This window comes from Xiphias gladius, chromosome 4, assembly GCF_016859285.1.
Source record: "Xiphias gladius isolate SHS-SW01 ecotype Sanya breed wild chromosome 4, ASM1685928v1, whole genome shotgun sequence".
In the NCBI taxonomy this organism is placed as follows: domain Eukaryota; kingdom Metazoa; phylum Chordata; class Actinopteri; order Istiophoriformes; family Xiphiidae; genus Xiphias; species Xiphias gladius.
The window spans coordinates 20537635-20563013 of record NC_053403.1 but is presented as its reverse complement, the minus strand read 5'-3'; the positions used below and the strand labels follow the sequence as shown (position 1 = coordinate 20563013).

The window sequence follows — 25379 nt, the reverse complement described above, 5'->3', positions numbered from 1 at the left end:
TACATACAGAAGGGAGAGGGAGAGACAAACAGAGAGAGAGAGAGAGAGAGAAATCCTAAGCTGACATGACGGATCTTGGAGCTCTGACAGGAAACTTTCTTCTTGTTACCCCGCTCTTCAGTGGTAGTTAGACTCCATCGCTCTTCAGCTGCAGTTTACTACCTGAAATGCACTTGACTGGACATTGCTTGGTTTGCGTTTTTTCTTCATCCTGTGAAGTCATGGCTTTCCATTTTCATTTACCGACAGCACGCCACTAAAGTTAGACAAGTGGTTGACTGTTTCTACGATAAACTTTGGATATAAATAATATTCATTTCCTTGTAAACTGCAGTGGACTTGGTGATGGACACCTTATTTTACCTGCTTGCCTTCATGTTAACTCGGGCTTGTTCGGGTCTTGGATATGCGGAGTCCAGTATTCAGACCGGACAGAGAGCGGCGAGTAGGCACAGGTAGGATCAGCATGAACGGAATTACATGTGCGTTGCTTGTTCAATTTTGGTTGTTTTTGTACTAGAAAAAGAAAATAGCTGCTGTTCAAAACTTTAATTGCAAAAAGACTGATTCAAGGTTTTCGGTCATGGTGAAGGTCACCCACTAAATTGCTGCTGTATGTTTGAGGCTTCTGGTAGGTCATCCCCATCAAAATAACAAATTAGACAGTTGATTGGTTAGTCGATTGATTGCTGGTTCCAGCTTCTCAAATGTGAAGATTTGCAGTGTGATGTGATTTGTGATTTGCAGTGTGATGTGAAGGTTTCTATATCAGTAAAAATTGAATGCCTTTGTCTCTTCGACTGTTAATCTGGCAGAAAATATATTTGGAAGACTTCATCCTTGGTTCTGGAAGATTGTGATTGGAATTTTTCACCATTTTTTGACATTATATACTGTATAAGAGTGTAGTTTTTCATGAAATGTTATATTCAAAATTTCACTTGACTGATTCAGATTTACTACCATCTAGCCCCTTTTATGGGGCAGTAGGGAAATCATTTAGATCTTAGCCACTGTTGATTAATAGTGACTCATAAATCAGCGATGGCTGTTGGAGTCCCCACACATAAAACTGCTAATAATGTCAGTTAGCCAACACATGTATGTTTTTATTGTGCTGTTGTAGCCCCATAGGGTGTTATTAGCATGTAATTGAGCTTCTGCCAAAGGGGGCCATGTGTGGACAACTCCCTCACCTCTATGGTCAGATGTGTGTGTGTGTGACTTATTTGTGTGCTTGTAAATGACTGAATGAGTAAAATTTTTGACAATTTCAATAACAACAAAAGAGGTCACAACTAAATGTGGTATGTGTCTGCCAGCACGTGTTTGTACTTAGCATGTGTGTATGTGTCTGTGTGTGTATTTAAGGCAGGCTAGACTTCTGGGAGTTAAGCTCCTGTAATAGGAGCTTTGATCAAGTTTCTCTCCACATCCCAGCACAGTGTGCCGCTGCTGCTGTGGCTGCCTGAGTGATGAGATATGGATGGTTGGTTTCTCTGTAGGTGGATATTGAAGCTGAACTGTTTGCTACTTTGAATCAGAGAAAGTGGGAGGCATACAGGGAGGAGGGCACAGGGCAAAAGATGGAGAAAATTTGATTGATGAAGTGGAAGCGAGAGATAAAAAGTCAAGAGAGGGATAGATGAATAGAGGAAATAGATAAAGATTGAGAGAGAACAAGATAAGTGAGACGAAGATTAGACAAAAAAGAAAGAACAAAGACGTGGAAAACTGGCAAGAAAAGAAAAAAGAGAGCAAAAGAAACGCCAATGTCACAGACTGGCAGGAGAAGAGAAGAGTGCCTGGGTCCTTAAATGCCTTGCTCCTTCTGAAACCAGTAAACTATGAAGGAGTCAGCATGGCTGGCCTGTGACTTACACACACATACAAACCACACACACACACTCAAAGTGACGATTGGGGAGAAGAATGCACTGGCCCGTGGCAATGTGGTTTGCCCCTCTGACATCTGTTTGAACTCAATTGATCTGTTTTGACAGATGTGCGAAGTATTCCATACATGGTAAAGGCTGTTGAATGAACTGAAGACATCCAGCAGGGGTCTTATTGGGGGCTCAGGAATACACATAGTGGTCTGACACATCTTCTGCCAAAACGTCAGAGCTACACATCATCCTGTCTGCTCCAGACAGAGATAGAGGGAGGAGAAAAGGAGCAATGTGTTGATTCATGTAGATGTATGTTGACTGCTGATTTATTTTGGCTCATGTAGAGTTTAAAGAACAAAACATTAGATCACCAATTGAAGGTAGCAAGGAGCAGATGCAATCATACTTCATCTTCCCATACACTTTGTTTATTACATTAGGGTGCTTTTCCAGGGGCCCTTAAAGGTAGACAAATGCACTGTACTCTTATTCAGTCTCTGGTTGTCCAGATGTGGTGTTGAGGTGAATTTAGATGACAGAATTCAAAAAAATAAATGGCTCTCTGTTTTGTAGCTTGTAACTAAAAAAACAGGAGAGCCACAGAAATGATGAGTTCTGGAAAACTTTATGGTCTGGGACATGTAGCCCAGTGATGCAAAGTACTCTATATGGTTAAAAGTATGTGGATAACCTACATAACTTTTTTTTTCATGATCTAAGTTATTTCATGAATGAATCCTATATATAATCATAGAAAATAATGTGCTTCCTTTGAGGCGAAAGTTTGGGGAAGTTCCTCTCCAGTTTCAGTGGGACAATGCCCCTTGTGCGCAAGGCCAGGTTCATGAAGACATTGTTTTCCCAGTTTGGTGTCGAAGAACTTGAAAAATCTCAACCCCATTCAACACATTTAAGATGACTGTATCGCTCAAAATCAGTGTTAGACTAGCCCTGACGGTATATCTACACTGTATATACTATAGAGGGATATCTCCTGGAACTTTTAAGTCACAGATCGGCTCATAAAATTTATTACAGTACGAATGTTGAAAATACAAACTCACCAGACGTAGAAAATCTTCTTAGAGACTTTCAAGCTTGGAAAAGATATCATTAGGTGGCTGTAAAGTAACAAAAAACATGATTTATTGTGACTGGGAAAGGACAAAGGGCTCTGATATTAATGACAATACAAGCCATGTAAAATCAAAGATATCACAGGACTCCATACTCACTCACTGACTAGAGGTAGAAGAATGAGTCCTGCCTTGTATTGACCTTAACGGATTGTTTTCTGCTGGAATAAATATGTTTTTTTTTCCATCTTCAACTTCACTAAGAATTCCTGGCTTCCAGTGAGTTTATATTTTCAATATAGAGTCCAAGTTATGGAAGATATCCATGCAAGACTGGAATAGGTAATATATGGTCCAACATCAGGCCCTACCTCAATAATCCCATTACACAATCTCCTGTAATGGGAGCAAATCCTTGCAGCTAGGTTTCAACATCTTGTGGAATGCCTTCTCAGAAGAGTGGTGGCTGTTATAGCAACAGATTAATGTCCATGGTTTTGGAATGAGACTGTCAGCACACAAATATGGTGTTTTTAAAAAAAGTACCATTCCCATCAGCCTCAACTGTAAATGTTAGCATTCTGACATACTTCACTAAGATGGAGAAAATGGTAAACATTATACCTGCTAAACATCAGCATGTTAGCATTATCATTGTGAGCACGTCAGGGTGCTAACATTAGCTTTTAGCTCTAGTTGCTCAAATAAGTACAGCCTTACAAGCTGCTAGCATGGCTGTAGGCTCTCATTTCTTAGCGTCTGAATCTTAACATGCAACTGCAGAACACTTTCAGAGAAGTATGCATTTCCCACAATGCACTGTAATATAATGAAGAATCCTGGTCATTATAGTGATAGCATACCCAAATGCATCACTGTGTCAGGCAAGTAGACCATAATGATCTTCTTCTTGACAAAACCTCGGAAAGTGTCCGAAATAACTTCATCTGTGTGATTTAATGTTTTCTGCTAATTGGGCCGGCAAACAAATCTCCTTACATATACTGATGCAAATTTAGGAAAAGGGATCCTTTACGGTCACAGCCAGTGTAACCTAATCACTGTAGTTACTAGCATTCATAGAATTTGACAAGGTCTACTTTACCTTGTTTATGCAGGGTAAAGTTACAGAACAGTGATAGTCATCCCATCTTACCACACATGAACAACTGCAACTGTAAAACTTTTGTCAAAGAATAAATGGAACAACATGACAAGGCATTCAATTACTTACTAGTCCGTGCTTTGGAACTGATGAAGTTTTACCTAGGTAAATAGTCTGAACTATTTTGAGCAACTGAAATTTTAAGGCTTTGAGGAGGCTTATGTTTCAAATGCAAGAGCCTCCATAAATGCCTAAAATTCAAGTAGGCCACAAAAACTACCTGCAGACCTCGAAGCATGGAAGTATCTGATCAATAATAATAATAATAATAACGGCAGTATCATGGACATTCTCTGTATATCTTTGTGACTGCCAGGCTAACAATAAGAGAGTTTACACAGTCACGCTGTCCCTTGATGTTGAAACAGGTCCAAAGGGAAAATTGTGTGTGCGAGTAAAACTGCATTTTAAGAGAGAACAGACAGACTGGAAGAATGTGTGTGTCGGCTGTTATATATGTTTGTCTGTCAATGTGATCAATCAAGCATGAGTGAATGCACTAAGTGTGTATGCTGTTGTCTGTGTTTTTCGGTGTGTGTACAGGGGGACATCTTTACAAGGATCTTGGAGGGGTGCTTGACCTCTTGGTCACAGTTCAAACACTAAGACACTCCCTTTTTCATCCACTCATTCAGGTTGCTGTCAAAGCCTTCCCTTGAAGCTAAATGAAAGATCTGGCAACAATAGGCATGTTTTCTTTATTTAAGTATTAAACCAGCACATTGTTTTGCTTTGACCAAAAGGAGAATGAATATTGGACTTATATTTGCCAGGTGGACACAAACACAAATCCAAATGAATGCTAATGTTCCATATGTGCTGGTTTTGTAAAATAGCAACTGATTGCTAAAACGTTTGCTATATCAACTTAAAAGGTTGCCCTCATGTAGCAAAAAAATCTGTTAATACAGGATTAAAGGTACACTGTGGATTTTTGACAGCATTTTATATATTCTGTATCAGCTTTTTCCGGCTCATAATTTAAGCTATACAATGTTCAAACCATTAGACTATTCAAACTCAAATTTTTTCAATGGCTGCAGCATTCAGATCGAAAATTTTCAATTAGATATTTCAAATGGAAATAGTCTGAATGTCTTGTACATCATTTTATATATATATATTGCTCCAGCCAGAGCTACACTTTATTATATTTAGGAAATTAACCAATTGTGAATTTGCCAGACCAACCAGTTAGACCACACGGAAAAAATGAAACATGGTGTTAGAAAACAATTATGATATAAATTCTAACACCATATTTTGGTTTTATAAGAGAGATGGCTATAAGGATGAATACTAACCAAAATGGTTTGCCAAATCCAGTCTAGTTAACCTTTCCTCATCTGAGCAGTGCACAGCCACCTCTAAAGGATGCGGTCCCAAATGGGGTTTAACATCACCCCAAATGACATTAACTCATGCTCCTCTGGTGCTGACCCCATGCTCAGCTGAAGCCCCCCAAAATTTAGGATTCATTTCGAATAAGTTCACCACAATATACTGTGAATATATAAAAAAAGCAATTTTCAGAAAGTGAAGAGTTTCTGCACAAGGACTGGATCTGCAATCCATTCTCATGTGTTTTTTTTTTTCATAAAGCTGGGAATCCACTGAAAAAAAACAACCATCACACACAAAATTAGCCTAAAGGACTACATTATGGTCAGGATCATTAGTATGCCGAGATTCACTTATACTGAAATAAATGTTTTGCGCTCTTTTGGTGAAAGACTTCTTTTCACTGAATTCTTAATTTTAGTAAATAAAAGTTATTTAATTCAATGTTTAATTGTTATTACTGATTTATTAATATGTAAGAAGAATTTTAATATTATAGCAGATTGGTGCTAATTTTAACAAATTTTATTTTTACTACTCTTAATATATTATTAATCATAAATTATCTGATGATCAAATGTTTCGAATGCAAAATCTTAATCTGCAAAGTAACTAGTAACTTCAACCAATATGTGCGGTTCACCCAAATAATTCACAAAAACATATTTTACCACTTACCTCTAGTGGTATCGAGCACAGTGGGACCAATACTAGAGTTTGTTGGCCGAATAAAAAATCTGATAATGATATATCAGCTAATGTATACAGATATATATATATATATATATGTATTATATGTATTAGGATTAATTGAATTTATGTTATTTATTCATGTAGACAAACTATGTAATTGAGACACTATTTTCTATTTGATCTTAAACAACTTTATCTCTGCATATCTGAACTGAAATTTCTTATTGCTTATTGGCATATGAGCTGATACTGCAATATCAGCCCAGCAGATTTATCAGTCGACTTTGAATACCTAGGTGTGAATATCATTTTGGTTTTGTTTGCCCAGGTTTGACCTCTCAGATTTCGGCCTTTACCCCAATACAGTTAAAGTGAGTGGAATTATATTTAAGAAAAATCAACAGCATATTTTTGTATTTCCTCAAACAATGTCTTCATTATTGTGATAATCCACCAATAATTCTACAGTTTTTATGAACAGTGACATTTGTACATTTAATTAGTCCATGCTGTTAGCACCAAACCAAATTCCATTTAATTTCATTGTATTGGGGTGACAGCAGAAATCTCTGATACCTAAACATATGCTGTAAAACCAAAAGTATATCTAAAAAATTATATATATATATATATATATATATATATATATATATATATGTATATATATATATATGTATATGTACACACTCACCTAGCATTCTATTAGTAACAAAATCTGGATGGGACCCCCCATTCCTCTCAAAACAGCCTTGATTCTTCATGGCATGGATTCCACAAGATGTTAGAAACATTCTTTTGAGATTCTGGTCCATGTTGCCATGATTGCAGTACATAATTTCTGCAGATTTTAAGATACACATTCATGTTGACAATCTCCTGCTCTGCCACATGCCAAAGGTGTTCTTTTGGATTCAGATCTCGTCACTGGGGAGGCTACTGAAGTATACTGAACTCATTGTCATGTTACTGAAACCAGTTTGAGGTTACTTTTGTGTTGTGACATTGTGCATTATCCTGCTGGAAGTAGCCATTAGAAAATGGTAAATTGTGGCCATAAAGGGAATCACATGGTCAGCAACAATACTCAGTTAGGCTGTGGCAATCAAACTATGATTGATTGGTATTAAAGGGCCCAATGTTCGCCCAGAAAACATTCCCCACACCGTTACACCAAACCCCACCATCAACCTGGACTCTTGACACAAGGCAGTTTGAGTCCATGGATTCATGCTGTTCATGCCAAATTCTGACCGTACCATCTGTCTTCCTCAGGAAAAATCGAGATTCATCCGATCAGGCTATGTTTTTCCAGTCTTAAACTGTCCAGTTTTGGTGAACCTGTGCCCACTGCAGCCTCAGATTTCTGTTCTTGGCTGACAGAAGTGGAATCCATTGTTGTCGTCTGCTGTTGTATCCCATACGCCTCAAGACTGGACATGTTGTGCATTCTGAGATGCTTTTCTGCTCACCACAGCTGTAACAAGTGGTTATCTGAGTTACCGTAGCACTTCTGTCAAAATTTCAGAAATAATAGCCCATCTGGCAACCACATTTTTTCCCATTATGATGGTTGACATTAACTGAAGCTCCTGACCTGTATCTGCATGATTTTATAGACTGCACTGCTGCCACGATTGGCTGATTGGGTAATTGCTCTGTGACGGTAAATACTATATATGTGTGTATGCGTGTGTGTGTGCGTGTGTGCGTGTGTGTGTGTGCGATGTTCCTTGAGAAAAACCTCTACAGTAAAGTCTGACAACTAATTAGTCATGTTTACTTTCCCGTGTATAGGAGTAACAGGAACAGCAGATCACGAGGGGTTGGGGAGGATCTTAACATGACAAATTCCCCTCAGTAAGGCAAGCTCTGGAATGAAGGGGAGGATCATGGTCTTGGGGGGAACTAGGGAGGGGTATAGACAGAGTGAGCAACATGGATAGAAGGGAGAAGGAGATAAAGAGAGATGGACAGGGAGAGACGCAGATGGAGAGGGATGAAATTAAGGAAACAGCAAGAGTGACAAAAAGTGTGAGAGATGCAGGAAGAAAGAGATAGATCCACACAGACAACGCTAGCCTAAAAATGAGAAATAAAATGAGTTACACAGAGGGAGACATGTAGAGCAAGAGAGTAAGAGTGGCAGATGACAAGCAGAAAAATAAAGAGACATAGAGAGACAGACTGAAAGACTGAAGTCAGAGGGATGAAAGCTGCTGATTGACATACCAGCAAGAAGGAACTCCTTGTATACTCTTTTATCCTTGAACCCTTAGTTCTGTTCAGATGAATCTGAGAGTGACACTATTTGGCTATAATAACCATGAGTGAAATAGCAGTGGGTGGGGATTCTGGGGTAATATGAAAATGATGATAGAAAGGGACTGAAGAATGTCAGTGTCTTAAATCTATCTGCAGTTGTTATCCAGAGAGATGTTTTAAGGTCAAGGGAGGACACATTAAGTAGCAGGCAGACTCAGGGGAGTATAAGGGAGTGTGTATTTCTCTTAATCCTCCCTCTTTGGGTTTAAATACATGTGTTTGAGAACATTTTTGTCGTGTCAAGTAATTTCTGACAGCCTTCACTTTAAAGGGATTATTTAAGAATTAGTGTTTGAGATAGGGTTGAGATTAGGATTAAGTTTAAACCAGAATTAACCTTAAAGCTGCTATAATCAATATTTTTAAATTAAGAATCGATCAAACGTAATTTGAAAAGTTGGTCATAGTGATGAACCCACTCTTATTTCAGCTGCAGCAGGCAGATGATTTCAGTGAAAGACCTCTGAAAACTAACTTCACCTGTTTAGCACCGAAGGGGACAGACAAAGTTAGTGACTAGCTGGTGAACATACTGGAACATCTAGCGGTTGAGATAGAAGGGCAAAAAAGTAGTAAAATGGGAGTGAATATTCCACTTACAGTCAAAAAATGACTCCAAATGAATACTATCGCTTCATTTCTGCTGAATATGTAAATAAGCAACTGTTTGCTAACAGGTTTATTATATAAATATATGGGCACAAAATCAGTAAATCCAGGTTTAAATCTGAATTAGCTAGAGTTAAAGAATTAACCTCTTGCATTTAAGCTCAATTGTTGAACAATAAATTATTACCTTTAAGTCAAATGACAAACACAGAAGGAATGAACTGAATAGCTCTACACAGTCACGTTTAGATCTATGTTTTGTTTTTTCCAGCTACACATAGACTGTATGGCGGGCCGTCAATATCAATATGAAGTGTTGTTGACAGGGTTTAATTAGCAAAAAATAACAAAACAAAACAAAAAATCAGATAGGCTAAGTCAGCTAACTGCCAAGCATGACAGTCAAACTGAACAACTGAATGGTTAAGATGAAACAGCAGCAAACGAAATACCCAAATATTTTTCTCAGGAGTTGATTGACCAAACCAGAAGAACAGACATTTGTCTGGTGCACAGAAAAAGGACTCCAGTGGGATGCTAATGTTGCTCTGTATAAGATGTATAAGTGGGTCCGTTTTCTAACAATTTAGTCATAATTACATACTAAGCCATTAGTATCTCAAAGCTATCTTTCTTCAGAGGTATTTTTTCACTTTGGACAAGAGGCCAGGTAGCATTTCCCTTGTCTCCAGTCTTTGTGCTAACCTTGGCTAAACAAGTCCTGACTCCACTTCCTGTTACTATTGTTGTTGCTGTTTTAGTTGTCGCTAAATTCAATGCTAAACCTATTTTGTTATTTAACACAGTAACTTTAGCTACATGCTAACTCTGCTCATGCTTAGGTGGCTAACACTAGTAAACTAATTGAAATTGTAAATAGCTGTTACCTCAACTACTGAAGCCCTGTAGTGATTTGATTCAGCTGAAATTCAAGATGCATTGTACAGGATGAGGAATTGAAATTGGACTTGAATTAAAAATGTCTCTTTTCACAGCTTAGGAATTATTGCAGAGACCAGTAATGCTTTTAGTGTATATACAGGCGAGTGAGTGTCATATTAAGACAGAAAATCTAAGCTTTAACACACAGACTTGACATTGATATCTCTCTTCTGGTGTCATTCAAAAGACAAACAAGAAAAGTGTATTTCCCAAAATGTTTAACTATTATTTTATCCTAGTAGCTGGTACTAGATACACTTAATTTGATTTCCAGTAAAATATCTCAAATGGTTTAAGATTTAAATGAAATTATGCACAATTCAGAGGCAAGAAATTTTATTATCAATATCATATTAAGTGTTCAGTGTACACTACAAGGATATGTGTGCATGTGTGTTTGTGTTTGTGTGGGTTGGTTGATGTGGAATTGGGAAAGGCATGCAATGGGAGCCATTGTTGAAATCATGCAATTATCGTGAACTAATCTGAAATTTGCACCAGTGGACAACTTCTCTCGAATATTGTACAGAGTAATAATCAGGCCAGGCTTTGAGATATTGATCTCAAAACTCACTGGAGCCTTACATTCAACGAAGTGTATACTAATGTATGTGTGTAAGAGGACTGCTATGTTTGTGTCAATGCCTGACTCTATACTTATAGTAAAACTACCAGTCATTGCATAGTTATTTATTTGTCATTTCCTTTTCTGCTTGTGTGTGTGATTTCTTAGGAACTGGTGTGCTTATGTGGTGACACGCACGGTTAGCTGTGTGATGGAGGATGGGGTGGAAACATACATCAAACCGGACTACCAACGCTGTACCTGGGGCCAGTGTCCTAGAGTGGCGTGAGTTTCTAATTACCTCTTCTTTAATATCTCATATCTCCTCTGATTCACTCTTTCTAGGACTGAAATCTAATCTGTATTCAGTTTTGCTCCTCCAACTTCCTGTGATCAGTTTCACAGAAGATTGTATCCTCTATCCCCGATCTTCTCTACCTCTTTCCTTTCCCTGGATGCTGATTTCACAGCTCCTAGCATTTTCCATCTATCTCTCAGAAGAATTCAGTAGTCTGGTCAGAAAATTGTCTGTTTTTTAGCTGGGCTTATGTGAAGCCAGAACATCACTGTAGACATTATTACAGCTCAGTATTTTACTGGTTAATCTCAGTAATGAAGTACTGAGAAGTACTCAACAAACACATATTACTGTGGTGGAGCTCTGGTTCGCCTGGTACAGACCTAGGGATATCCAATATTTTGGATACTGGAGAAAATTTACAATAGATATGATTGATTATATTATTGTTCCAAATGTGGATGTTATGCTTGCAAAACAACATTAATCAAGTAATTCTGATGTTTTCCCTCTTCTGAAGTTTTCATCATCTTGTTTGACCCTTGTCTGGCTTCGTGATCCCTATGTCTGCCTGGGACCTTGGCCTAAACCTGGGTTATGCTAAGAATGAAGCAGGGGTTCCAAGCACCACAGTCTAGTATCCTACTCCGTAAAAACAATCTCTTCTTCTTACTGTCCTTCTTTCTTTTTATGACTGTCCTCCTTTCTTACTCGTTCACCACCTCTACTCAACTCCGGCTCCATCCATCTCTCCAAGCCTTGTTTTTGTTTTTCCTCTGAGAGTCCCTTTTTCTCACACTCTCAGAACAGGGAGCTGGAAGATGAAATCTCTTCTATAGACAGAAACAGCTTTGTGATACCCACAGTCATGTTTGTGGGTTGGACGAAGGGAAAGCAACCTGCTGAACTCTCACAGTCATGGCTTGTTAAAGTGCCTGTGATGCTGCGATTAATCTTTATTGAGACTTCCAGCAAATTCTGGTCTTTTTACTGCATTTTTACAGTAACAGGGAGTCTCTTCAGTGGCAGAGCTGATTGACACATTAATAATCAAACTACCGAAAAGCTTGCAAAATAAAACATTCATTCATATTTTTTCAGAGGAATCATTTATGAGACAGAAATTAAGATTTAGGACTGGCTGAATGCAGTTGATTTCTTCTGGAACATGGGACAGGAGTAACATTTAAAGTTTACAAAGCACTTTTATTCTCATCGATCATCAGTTGAGGATTTTTAGCTATTTTCCAGACATCTAATGACTCAGTGTACATTAATAATAACAGAGTAAAGTGATTATAATCAATAAAGGGTTCAGGGACCTCCATTGGTCCTTGACATGGTTATCAGGATCAAATTACAAATTTTAAATCTCATAATATTATGATCTGGCACAAATCAATTTTGCTCAGGTCCAAAGCCAGACTGGAATTTTAAGAAACAAATCAACAAGACTATGAGTCTACAGCCATGCTAGCAGCTCTTTGAGGCTGTACTTGTGCACAGCAGTCCTTTGGTTTGCTAACGTCTGCATTGTAACAGCAAAGTAAAATGAGAATGCTAATTTGCTGATGTTACAATGTCTACTAAGTTCACTATCTTAGTTTAGTGTGTTAGCTTGCTAACATTTGGTAATTAGCACTAAACACAAAGTACAGATGGGAATGTCAAGTGTGTTTTGTAGGAATTCGGTCATAAACCAAAGTATTGGACAATATTAAAAATTTTGACCTGATGAAAAGTGACAGGATCACTAAATTCAGGAGGATTCTTCCTCTGAGGACCATGATTGTCTGAGACAAAATTTAATGGCAAGGCCTTAGTTGCTGAGATATTTCAGTCTGGAACTAAAGTGGTGGACCAACCAACCAACAGACCAACATTGTCATCGATAAAGCAATGTCGCTAGCATGGTTAAAAAAATTAAGTGCCCTAATGTAAAATACCAACTCAAGTCCAAGTCAAGTCCATGTCCTTAGTGTTTAATTTTAAGTAAAGTCTCGGTGTCTTGTCAAGTCAGAACAAATAAAAATCCAGATGACATTTCACAACTGTTTCATCCTCAGCTACCGTACATACAGGAGACCAAGGTATAAGGTAGCTTACAAGATGGTCACAGAAATGGAGTGGAAATGTTGCCATGGTTACTCAGGGGAAGACTGCAGTGATGGGCCACATGTGACCACCAACACTGAGGTCAACAGAGGGGGACCTCATGTCACACAAACGGGCTACAACACAGGAGGTGGGCAGAGAGGATGGATGATAAAAAAAACTGTATAAAACTGAAATTGCATGTATTAAGGATCCCGATGTACTAAAAACTGAAACATGCTCAAAATGTGCATATTTTCCCACATGTCTTGTCAGTCTTTATATCTTAAGAAATAATGAATGTATTAATTTGTCTGACTTCTGAGGAAGCGATTATGCAAAGCAAAAAGCCAACTATTAATAGATTGAGGGAAAGTTACAGGATAACTAACTGTAAAGGACAGCTAGAAATCTATTTTTTTTTAAAATCTGTAATTGAATCCAAACCAGTCTTACATGTTTACTTTGCTTAAAGCCCATGGAAACATGGTTTATAAACTGCTTCATCAGGGCTGTTTGCGTGTAGTTTGATCAGATTTGGTTGACAATGCTGGAAACGTAAGCAAACAAACCACCAACCGTCAACAGATTTGGATTCAAATGTTGCTAAACTATTATTGATCACAGAAATACATGATATCATCATTTTCAAACTGAGCCCCACCCTATGAAAACAACAAACTGGTCAAAGTTTGGCATGTGAGACCACATTGCTCATTTTAAGAAGCGGATTGAGAAAAAAGGTTTTCAGGGCCTTTATAGCAACTCTGTCTATACATTCTAAAGGTTCCATACTTTGTTGATTGTGCATGTTGCAAGTTCATTTTTTTTAGAATGAAACTCTACATTTCCTCTTTCATATTGGCCATTTGTTTTCACTGTCTCAAGGTGAAAGTCGGAGGATTAAACAGCTGGAGGAGATGATACATGGTCTGACCAAAGACCTCAACAACATGCAAACCATCCTTCACGGCATAAACCAGAGGCTGTATGTGAATGTTGTTTTTAATATATCATACGTTTTACTTCATGGATTGCAAAATCCCAGAAAACATTTAGAAAACTCAAATACACTGATACAGTATCACAAGGGGTGGTGGGTGTTTATTAATGTTTATTGCAGCAGGTCCGTTTATGGAGAGAGGATATACTTGTTTAGTAACATATACACTAAGATTGGTAAAAAGTTTACGAATACATAAATAGCTAATCCTCAAAAAGATGTATCCCTCTGACTTTTACTACACTTGTCAAAGCAGAATCAGCTAAAGTAAGTCAAAACATTACTTTTGTATCTTCCCATCCGCTCCAAACACATTCCTGACTACATGATAAATTTTGTGGAAGTTATTTTTTCACCCTCCTCTTTGATGTTATGTTTTTAACATATGTCTCTTTTTTATAACGAATGTTAGCCAGAATTTAGGCAAATCTCATCTCTTCCCCTATACAGGCCTGGTCTGAGTGGGTCAATTGTCCCTGCTGATTCAGCTCAGCCACACATGAAAGAAACCATCAACAACATCCAGACCAAGCTGGACCATCTGTATAACAGGACGCAGGTAAACTATATCTGTTTTTCTGTCTTTCTAAATATCTACATTTTAAATGAGTAAATGTAAGGATAGATCATATTAATTTATGTGAATATTTCTTTGTTGGTAGGCCCATGATCAGACCTTGCTCAGCATCAACAACCACCTGGTGAACGGTGGAGGCAATGAACTGGATGGAGTGGCCAGAGGAGGAGGATCTGGGGGGAACCAGCTGAACACTCTGAAGGAGGATATACTGACAGAGCTTGAGAGAAGGGTGTCTTTGTCCTGCTCCGCTTGCCAGGTGAACCTCAATATGTAAATCAGATCAACAAGGCAAAAACATTCACAATAATTTTTTATAGTCATATTGCAGTATAAAAAAAACTATAAAATAAATGTAATTTCTGTTTGTTTTGCGGTTTTTCAATTTCAAATTTTCATGCGTCTACTTGTGCCCAGTGGTGCTCTGTCAGTGATTTCTGCTGCCTAAAGCAGTATAAAATAATGGCCACATGCAGGCTGTAACATAAAAAAACAGCACTCCCACATAAACTACTGCACAAACAAGTAATAAAACTAAAAAACAATACTGCAAAAAGTCAATAATCATGCGGTGAAAGAAAGATGAAAAAAAGGAAAATGGCAACAAACCCAACCACCATTTTCAGGCTGTTTGAAATAATTGGCGGGTTAGGATTGAACAAAAAATTATATATGCATAAATTTAGTTTTTATTTGTCTTACATGTATGTCCAAGTGCAATCATGGGCCTCTGGATACCTCTCCTATCTGCTATAACACCACTCATTCCCCATTACTCACAGTTGCTTTGCATCTTTTTTGGCTGGATTGCAAAAGCGAGGCCAGCCCTAGAAATGCAAATGTCTGAGTGACTGATTGATAGTCTGTGACTGACTGACTGACGAAGTTACACCATTGGTCAACTGAATGTCACGTGACTGAGTGCGGAAGTTACGCCGGCCAAGTGTTGGAGTTTCCCCATTGGCTGTTGTTCTTTCAAAATGAATTGGCGCAAACAGTTTTGTAAGTTGTCACCGGGGGGCGTTTACAGGCAGTGTTGCCAACTTACTGCCTTTGTCGCTACATTTACAGACTTTTCAGAGCCCTTTAGTGACTTTTCTTTTCAAAAAAATAAAACTATTCTACTTTCCGAAGATGAAAGTTGCCAGTATAGCCCCATAAGCGTAAGGTCGGGCTTTCCCTTTGCAGGCACATGTATCTCTGATCTCATTCAGCTGACATAGACCTTAATGAGCTTCTATCTTTCTCTCTGAGTGACCTTTTACAATTAAATATAGCTGAAATCACAGCACAGCCGTTGTCTTTCACTTATGTGTATGGTGATCTTGTCGGATGATTTTGTGGTTATAAAATCAGGATTTTAGCAGTATAGAGCAGCAGCATGGAAATGGCTTGGAAATGACGGCTGCTTAACATGTAGTCTTAATCAGCCGTGTTTCTGTCACTATTTCATACTTGTTCCTGTGTCTGACCACAGAAAGAGAAAAATATCTTAATATCAACAGCTTATTGGGAATTCATGTGTATTAAACTACTGTATATGTGAGCACAGAGAGTAAGAGAGAAGCAAACAGATAAAGGGTGGTCAAGCCATATACAAGGTTTTGACCTAGTCTTGTTTATTCTGTTGATGGTTGAAAACTGCACTGAACTTCAGTAGTTTGATCATATAGGAGATGAAGAGAGGTTGGGTAAATCCTTCGCAAACCTGAGGCGTGAAACAAGTTCAACATACCCAGGATATCTTTACATTATCTAGCTTCACTGAGCCTAATATTGGCCATCCTGGATAACCTGTATCACAAAGCTGGTTGTCAACTTGCTCAATGAACTCTGTGTTTTCCTGTCCAGCTATGAGTGCGTTCATGTGAAAGAGGCAGAGTTGTTCATTACAAGCAACATCCTCAGAACCACGAAGAAATATAAAATAATATGATATGAGAAGAATGTTGCTGCAGACTAATTTGATTTTAGCAACAGCAAAAAGTGATATTCAATAAGGTGAAATGTAAACAACACAACCACATAACTAGAATAGACATACTACAAATAATTTCCAATAATTAAAGTCAGACTAAGGATATACTGTAAATAAGTACAGGGAATTATTATTAAGTGTCTTACTGTGTGAGTATTTTTGTGCATTTGTGTGATGATAAACAAATTATTGTGATTATGTGATGCAGATTTTAAAAAAAGTTAAAGTAATAGACTGTTTCTGCTGCCCAAGCAGAGAGGAGAGGAGAGAAGAGAAGAAAGGTAGTTCATGTCTGATGAGGTCAATCTGACTGGCATGTTCATTTTTAATCATGGGAAATATTTAAGTGTCTGGATAATTTTCCAAATAAATAACGTCAGAGGGTTTAGTTTTTATTTCTAATTATTGTCACAGAGTCTCCTTGTGTTATTCTGAGCTGCAGTGATAGAATAAGAATATAAAATCATTGAAACTTAATCATCAAAATCTTGTCAGGAATGAAAGAAATTAAATGAAGCTATAATAGTTATTACGTATTTATTTAGTGTGATAAATTCTAACTCATTTTGTCAGAAGCTCAGTTTTTAAACCAGAGTGGACACATGGAAAGACTCAAACAGCAAAACCATTCGACTGATCTTTAAAAATATCCATTGATCTTTATTATTTGACACTTTATTGTAAACTCTTTCATCCTCGTCGGGAACCTGTAGGAGTGATGACTCTAGTTTTCCAGGGATCTGATTGGTCAGTATTTGGGCTGTTGACAAGTTTTGATCTGATCCTCTGACATTATTAGCTCCAGAGCAGGTTAGGTGTGCAGCATAAGTTAACATACCAAAAGTTACTTTGCTAACCACAAATCCTGCTTCGCAGTACAGGCATCTGGCATATCAAACGTATACCTCTCCACAAATACATCAAATACTTTTGTACAATGAAATTGTGCAAAATTATGGGAAAGCAACAAAGGAAAACTTTTCGTGCATTTTCTATTTTGTAAATTGGGAACTGATATATACTACTACATATGTTTTAAAAAAGTTAAATAAAGCCTTTTGTGGCTCCAGAAGTAGCTGTATGAAATCTGATGATTTGCCTCAAGTGATGTTACTAGGGTCAGTATCATTTGGGGTAGAAGACTACAAGTTTGAAAATGAAAAAAATCTGGGGGTTTGGATAAAAGAAGTGAGCTTACCAGACCTCTGTAGCCCTCTCCTCATCTCTGCTTGTGGCTAGCGGCTCAAGGCTACATTAGCCGCTACTAGCATAATGCATCTGAATCTCTGAAACAAACTGTCAGTGGTTAAGTTGCATTGTGAATAATGTAACTGTAAACTTCATCATAAAACAGAAGGCAAAATTGATACAAGCTATACAGCTAGGAAAAAAATCACAGTTATTGTCCCTGTTTCTTTCAGGCTGGTGTAGAGGACTTGAGGCACCTGCAGCAGGAGGACAGGGAGAGAATCAGGGTCCTGGAGAAGCTGATCAGCTCAATGGACCAGCACTTGAGGCAGAGCCTGGAAAGCTCACACAGTGAGAGTGAACGCTCCCAGGCCTGCTGCAACACACTCATAGAGCTGGAAAAGAGGCTGTCTGATGTAGAGGTCCGAGTTACCTCCACTGCAAGCAAGTGTGACACCTTTAAAGGAAGTCTGGATAAGGAGCTTGCTGGGGCAGTTGGAGGAAAAGGAAGAGTGACAGAGGACAGGTTGAATGGCAGACTGAGAGAATTAGAAAAGAGGTTGAATAACACTGTGAGGAAGGCAGAGCAGAGGTTAACTAACACTGGGAACAACATGAAGGACACTGTCCAGAGAGACGTCACACAGCTGCGCAACATGGTCCTTAGTCAGCTGGATGACCACAGTTTCAAGATAGGAAAAATAGAGCTGGACGTGGCTGTTCTTGGAGACACAGTGACTGACCACAGTCGACGTTTAAGTCAGCTGGAGAACATTACAACCTTCTTGGTTGGAAGGCTAGGACTGACCACAAAAATGTGCAATGAGACCTGTGGGCCTAATGGAAAAGGCCATAAGACTGATGACTCTGTGAAAACCTTAGAGTGGAGAGTTTTGGCCAATCAAGAGGAGATCCAGAAGTTTAACACCAAGTTAAATGATTTGTCTGTGTCAGGAGACTCTCTGAGTGACAAAGTGATCAACTTAACAGATTATGTCAAAAAGATAATAGCTGTGACAGGGGAAAACGGTGAGCAATTCATCCAGATTGTCACAAAAGCTGAAACGTTGGTCCGTAATTTTAAGGATTGTTCTATTTGCACTACTGTAAAGGAGGACATGCGCTCACTTACCAACACCACCATCAGCAGTCTCAGCAGGTTCCAGACAGAGCTGACAGATTTGCAGAGAAAAGTTGACTCAGGAGAATCTGTCTGCTCTCAGGTGTGCTCCAACCTTCAGGAGGAGGTAGGACGACTCAGAGAGGAAGTGGAGGAGTGCACTGGAGAGTGTAAAACCAACATAAATGATCTTAAGAAACGACTGGACAGTCATACTGTCCACAGTGGAAGAGTAGGAGGGGATCTGAAGTCCATCCAAGGAGAGCTGGCCGGGGTCATGTTCATGTTTAACTCAGTTAATGACACTCTCAAGAGCCTGGGAAGGACTGTACAGACACACGGGGACATGCTGATTGATCTGACCAACAACAAGGATGACATCTTTTCTGAGGTAAGATTATATAATTATGAACATAAAATTACTGCCACTAATACTGCTATTGCAAAGACAATTTGTGTACTATATTTGTCCTTTTTGATCCCTTAAATTGAAATTTTACATATTACCCTTGTCATAGGTTGTCATTTTCCGATGAGTTGAGCAATATAACCAAAGAGTCATGTTCTTTTCTCTGACTGTATAATTGAAATAGATTCTAGAGGCCTGAAGTGGTTACAATATCCAGGGTTTCACAATAACTAGACTAAGAGTAAACAGCAGCTCTGTGATGCTGTACTTAGCAGTGCTTTGAGGTAATGGCAATCTCGAAGACTTTCATTTGAATATCTGTCGCCGAATGAGGTAACACAATCGTGATTGACACTTTGGCCCACTGATGAAATTACTGCAATATTTATACATTTACAGTATTACGAACTGGGTGTTGACATTCCCGACATTTGTGGCGACATTCCCGGAAAACAGTTAGTGCTAATGTAATTCCTGATTGCTGCTAATGCAAACCGAACATTTCCCATTGCTGCAGCTTCATATTAAAAGCATTTAACTGGCGAGACGCGAGTTGACTTTTATTATGAAGAAGTCACAGGAAATGCAATGTGTTTTCAGTTAGTTTAGCACTCACCGCTATCATTGATCAAAATGCGTCTACAGAACAAGACAACAGCGGACGGCGGATCAGTTTGAAATATAGCAGGGATTAATGGAACAAGAAGGAGCAGCCACAGTTAGATGTTAAACGAAGAGCTGCAGGCGACAGTGTGCAGACCTCCAACTTCTCAGCGAGGTAGCCAACTCCTTTCACTGTGCCGTGATGTTTTCCGATTCATGCCGTGTGCAGAAGATCACGGGTGCACACAGAATGATATAAAAAGGCCAATTGTTTCCTGACATCATTATTTAAACAATAGTTTGTTTTTGTTTTTTTGCTGCCCCCAATGTTCTGTGACACTGCATTTGCTGTTACCACCAGTAACTACGCGTGTCGCAAAATCAACCAGGACTGAAATCTGCTAACATGCTCACAATGACAATGCTGACATGTTGATGTGTAGAAAGTATACAGTTCGTCTTATTTTAGCGTTAGCACGCTAACATTTGGTAATCAGCACTAAACGCAAGGTAGAGCTGAGGATAATTGGAATGTCATTAGTTTTGTAAGTATTTGGTCAGTAGTCAAACTGTTGGTCAATTTTGACTTGGTAGTGGCGCAAGATGAAAAGTTAAGGGATCACTAGTTCATCACACAGTTAATACTAAGGGGAAAATGAATGTGTGTACCTAATTTAATGACAATCCATCTAGTAGTTATCGAAGCATTTCACTCAAAACCAAAAATGTCAACATGCTAGTGGAACTAGAAAAAAGAGCAGGGGACCATCGAATTGATAAGGACTCGTCCTCTGAGCACCATGAATGTCTCTACAAAATTCCATGGCAATTCATTCAATAGTTGTTGAGATATTTCAGTCTGGACCAAAGTGGCAGACCAACCGTCCACCATGCATAGGGCCATGCTGCTAGTGTAGCTAAAAAAGAGAGAGAAGTCAGAAAAATAATAATAATTTGTCTACCAAAAATAGTACACCAATATTCCCCTTTGTTTTTTTTATCTGATAAACACTTGTGACCCCTTTGGGGGTCCAGAGCCTTAGTTTGGGAACCCCTGTTTTATATTAATCTTTAAACTTATCCCTCAGAATTACACAGACAAGATAAAACTACCATTTTGAAAATGATTATGGTAATTCTCTGATCTGTGGCGTTTTACAAAACTGTATGCACTGAAACATAACTTTTCTTTATGTACTGCAAAATAAATGTCAGTCAGACATGCTTCATGGTTATCTTGGCAACAGTGGTTTCACATAATATATTTATGAAAATATTTGAAGTTATTACAAATATTTGAGTCTTCTTGACAGACATGGTTTGGAATATACTTACATATATTTGTGTGTATAAGATACCATTAGAAAATAAATAGTAGCAAAGATGGAAAAAAGTATATTACAGTAGAACTTTGTCAAAGGAAACCCATCCAAAATACACACATTAACAAGCTTCTACATTCTCTACAAGGTGAACAACTTGCAGAAGGAGCTGACAGAGCAGGTTGATGACTCGAGGATTCAATTCGACAGCCTGGGCAAAGAGATCACAATAATAAGGGGCAACTATGTGACGGTGGCTGGGGACTGCGAGCGGGCTAGTGTCAGCCTGGACCAAAGACTCTTCAAGCTGGAGGGAGTGTGCGGACGCTTCGACTCTTTTTCAGACAGCCTGGAAAGGATCAAGGAGGGTCTGAACCGACATGTGTCTGGGCTGTGGAGCTGTGTTAATGGACTCAATGTCACGGTAACATCTCAAGGAGATATTATTGAAATTATCCAGAGTGTACAGCTGAAGAACGTCCACACCAAGATACAGAGGCTGAACTCCTCAGTGGTCGACTTGGTCAAGCAGTTCGATAATTTCATAAAACAGGACCTCACGGGTAAGTAAGAGAAGACGAAGGGTAAGTGATATGACTTTTGGACAAGATATATCGCTCAGTTGAAGGGACACAAGGTTGGGGTGAGGAAAAAATAGACCAATGAAGAGATCCAGCCTGTCATCCTCAGAAGCATTCACTTAAGAGTCTGCAGTCTGTCTGAAAGAGTAGTTTTAGTAAACATGAGGGTGAAAAGCACATCCTGAGTCACACCAGGTTAAATGTCTTAGCTTTCTTGGCTTACTGTTCATGTTTTTTGAATTCTCCTAAAAGAACACAATGCTTGGTAAAAGGATTTTCGGTAAGGTCTCTCAGTTGCGCTGTCTCACGAAACATTCCACTCCTCCAGGTTCACCTGGTCTGCCAGGACCCCGTGGAGAGAGAGGCGAGCGTGGACTCCAGGGTCCTGTAGGACCCCAAGGGAGGGTGGGACCTCCAGGCAGAGAGGGCAAGCAGGGACCAATGGGACCCCCAGGTAAAGACAACAAACTTTGTCTATACTTTGTTTAATTTAATAACATTGACTGATTTAAAAGTTGTATCTTTGATCTTTCTTTTAGCACATCTACTGTAGATACAGTGTGATAAGAATAAAAAGCAAAGAGCGAGAATGATATTGTTGGATGATAAACTCACTGTTTTTATCTTTAATCTTACTTCTCAGGTCTCAGAGGTGAACAGGGTATGTGTTTTGTTTTTACTAAACAGCAGATGAAAGCACTCATTACTTTGATCTTTATTTCACTCCTACTCTCCATTTCTCCTCCATGATCAGGTCCTGCAGGGTCTGATGCCCAAATGCCACGCCTTTCTTTCTCTGCTGCACTGACTCATCCAATGAGAAGCGCAGGAACCATAGTGTTTAACAAGGTCTTTGTCAATGAAAATAATATCTACAATCCCAAAACAGGTCAGTTTTAGTTCAGCTGGAATTTCAAAAGGTTAAAAATATTGTGAATTTAGAGGCTCATATCACCCAAATTACAAAAACATCACGTTTTCTCACTTACCTCCAGTGGTATCTAGCCATGCAGATGACTTAGTTCTATTTTCCCAGGTTTTGAAATATCCATCTCTATTTCTGCTGCATTCAGCTGAGATAAAAGGAATTTTATTTGTCATGCTCACTGCCCCCAATTTTTTTTTTTAAAATAAACTCAACAGAAATTGTTTTTCCTGTTATTTCTGTAAGTCAACGTGCAAAATGTGTATAGCTGTGTCAATATCAGTCACATTTGTTGCCATATTTCTGTCACTATTTTTCATGAACGTAGCTAGGTGGGTAGCTAGCAATGTTGGAAGAAAGTGTCCACATTCTTAGTCATGCCTACAAAGCTCTGATTGATCAATTGTTTCTCTGACATCCATGAATGGTCACAAGACCACACCTATAGTATTTGTCTTGAAAAACCCTGTTTCACTCATGAGAGCACAACAGTCAAAAATTTTGCTCACTTGCATAGTAATTTAATTGTTAGTAGACCTCTAGTGATGGATATCTCAGACATGGCAAAAGTAAAACCAATTGTCTGCATGGCTAGATACAATTTGGCATAAGTAAGAAAATAAGCATATTTTTTTCAGAAGACCTGACCCTTAAAACAATGTGATCTCCATTCATTGACTTTTCAATGCGATCCAACAGGCTAGTAAACTTTTATAATATTATTTAATTGACCTCCAACGTTTATCAAAGTTACTAATCAAGCAAGAATTCAAGCAAACTTTTTTCTATCATGATATAAGGAAGTCTGAGCTCTTCGTGCAACAGCAAATGCAAAACATTAATATCCTCCTTGTTACTTGATTCCATTCTACAGGTTATTTCACTGCTCCACTGAGTGGGAAGTACTTCTTCAGTGGCATTCTTACAGGCCACAAGAACATGAAGATAGAGGCCGTGTTGTCCATGTCCAACACCGGCGTGGCCCGAGTGGACTCAGCTGGGTATCAGCCCGAAGGCCTGGAGAAACCCATGGCAGAGGCCAAACATACTCCTGGAGCAATAGCTGTCTTCAACATCATCCTGCCCATGGAGGCAGGAGACACAGTCTGTATCGACCTTGTCACTGGCAAGTTGGCCTACTCCTCTGAACCTTTGACCATCTTTAGTGGGATGCTGCTGTATGAGACCATCTGATTTGGGTGTGGTTTCATTATGACTACTCAGTTTGGGTGAAACTTTCAGCACGCAAACATTAATTTTTCTGATGAACTCTAAGAGACAGAGCCATTGACTGAGCAGTCAGAGACACAAAAATAATTGGACTGGATTTATTCAGGAAGGAGATATATTCTATACTTTATCTTATCTGCCTAGAAAGAAGGTAAAATGCTTTTCAACCACTGTTTTGTTTTGTGTTTCACACCTTTAAGGGAAAACTATTTGTGGAAAGAGCAATTGCATTTTTTGCTATTTGAAATGTGTTTCCTTCAGACAAAGCCACTGCAGGGTTATTTTATGATTCCATATTTCATGCGGTGCTATAAACTTGAATTCTTTACTGATTACACCAAGATAGCCTTCAGGTCTTACTGGTTTTAATGAAAGGAAATTTGGTAAAATGATGATGATTAAAGATGTGGGTTTTTTGTTTTTTGCATGCTATCTACCCACCGCATATCAAATGTCGATAGGTTATTACGCACATTTTTTGTGTGTTTCTAATGTAGTTTCTTTTTTGATTGTTCATAGTTTCATTCTGACCAAAAGCAATTTCATAGAAGCCTAATACTGAATACCAATTTTCTTGGAAAAAATGCAGAGTGATGTAGGCGGAGGTGGACACAGTCCAAACCTCTATTCTTTAGAGGGAAATGCACAAATGAAGTCACTGACAGTTCAGACGAGAAACCACAGGATTTTATAAATCATACAACAGCAAAACAATAAGACTATTTTAGGACATTAGCTATGCCCAGAAACGTGAGCAGAGGAGGGTGGCCAGGGGAAGTACAGTTTTTTTTTTTTCTCTGTCCTTATAAGGGCCATCTAAATTTGTTGGAGGATCAAGTGGTTAAAGTTAAGAAGCTGTAACTATCAGTCTATCTTACAATGAAATTTTTATATAAAGCTTACAATAAAAAATAATGAAGCTACACATACCTTTGTCTCTGTGCTATAAATCCCACCTCTGTCATGAATACACAAAAGTCCTGCTTTTAGATGATTAATTAAAATGCCTCCAGAAGAAAGTATGTGCATGATATCCAGTTTGTTGATATTCTTGAATGGATTTTAAAAGGAACATTGCGCATTTTCTGCAGAGACGATACAGCAGATTGGGCCACATGTTGCATTATATATTTTTCCTCAGTGTTCAGTGTGGAAATGTATTTTTGTGTCTTAATGCATTATATAACCTGAAGGAATGTAATTTTTTTTCAGCTGTTTTGCCCTTAAAAGATTTTTATGAATTACCACTTCACCTTGCCAGGTACTGTATAGAGTATGTTTTGTATGTTTTTGCCCCATTTGCCTCAAATACAGATAACCAGTTTTACACAGCTAATGTCAGCACTCTCACTTTTATCTGTACATCTATCCTTTACTAAATGAGCAGGTATCTGCCAGATTTCACACACTGCATTGGGAATTCACATACTTAATCTGGCACTTTTT

The 25379-nt window shown here is 38.6% G+C and overlaps 1 protein-coding gene across 1 annotated transcript; it reads left to right on the top strand.

Annotated features, from left to right (window-relative positions):
- Window positions 1–65: 65 nt before the first annotated feature.
- emilin1a (elastin microfibril interfacer 1a) lies at window positions 66–25379 on the top strand. Its single transcript, XM_040125775.1, has 12 exons — window positions 66–455; window positions 10774–10890; window positions 12970–13148; window positions 13886–13985; window positions 14451–14559; window positions 14663–14836; window positions 17977–19254; window positions 21346–21760; window positions 22107–22232; window positions 22422–22439; window positions 22533–22667; window positions 23578–25379. The coding sequence occupies exons 1-12, from the start codon at window positions 346–348 to the stop codon at window positions 23895–23897; spliced, it is 3081 nt and encodes a 1026-aa protein (XP_039981709.1). The 5' UTR covers window positions 66–345; the 3' UTR covers window positions 23898–25379.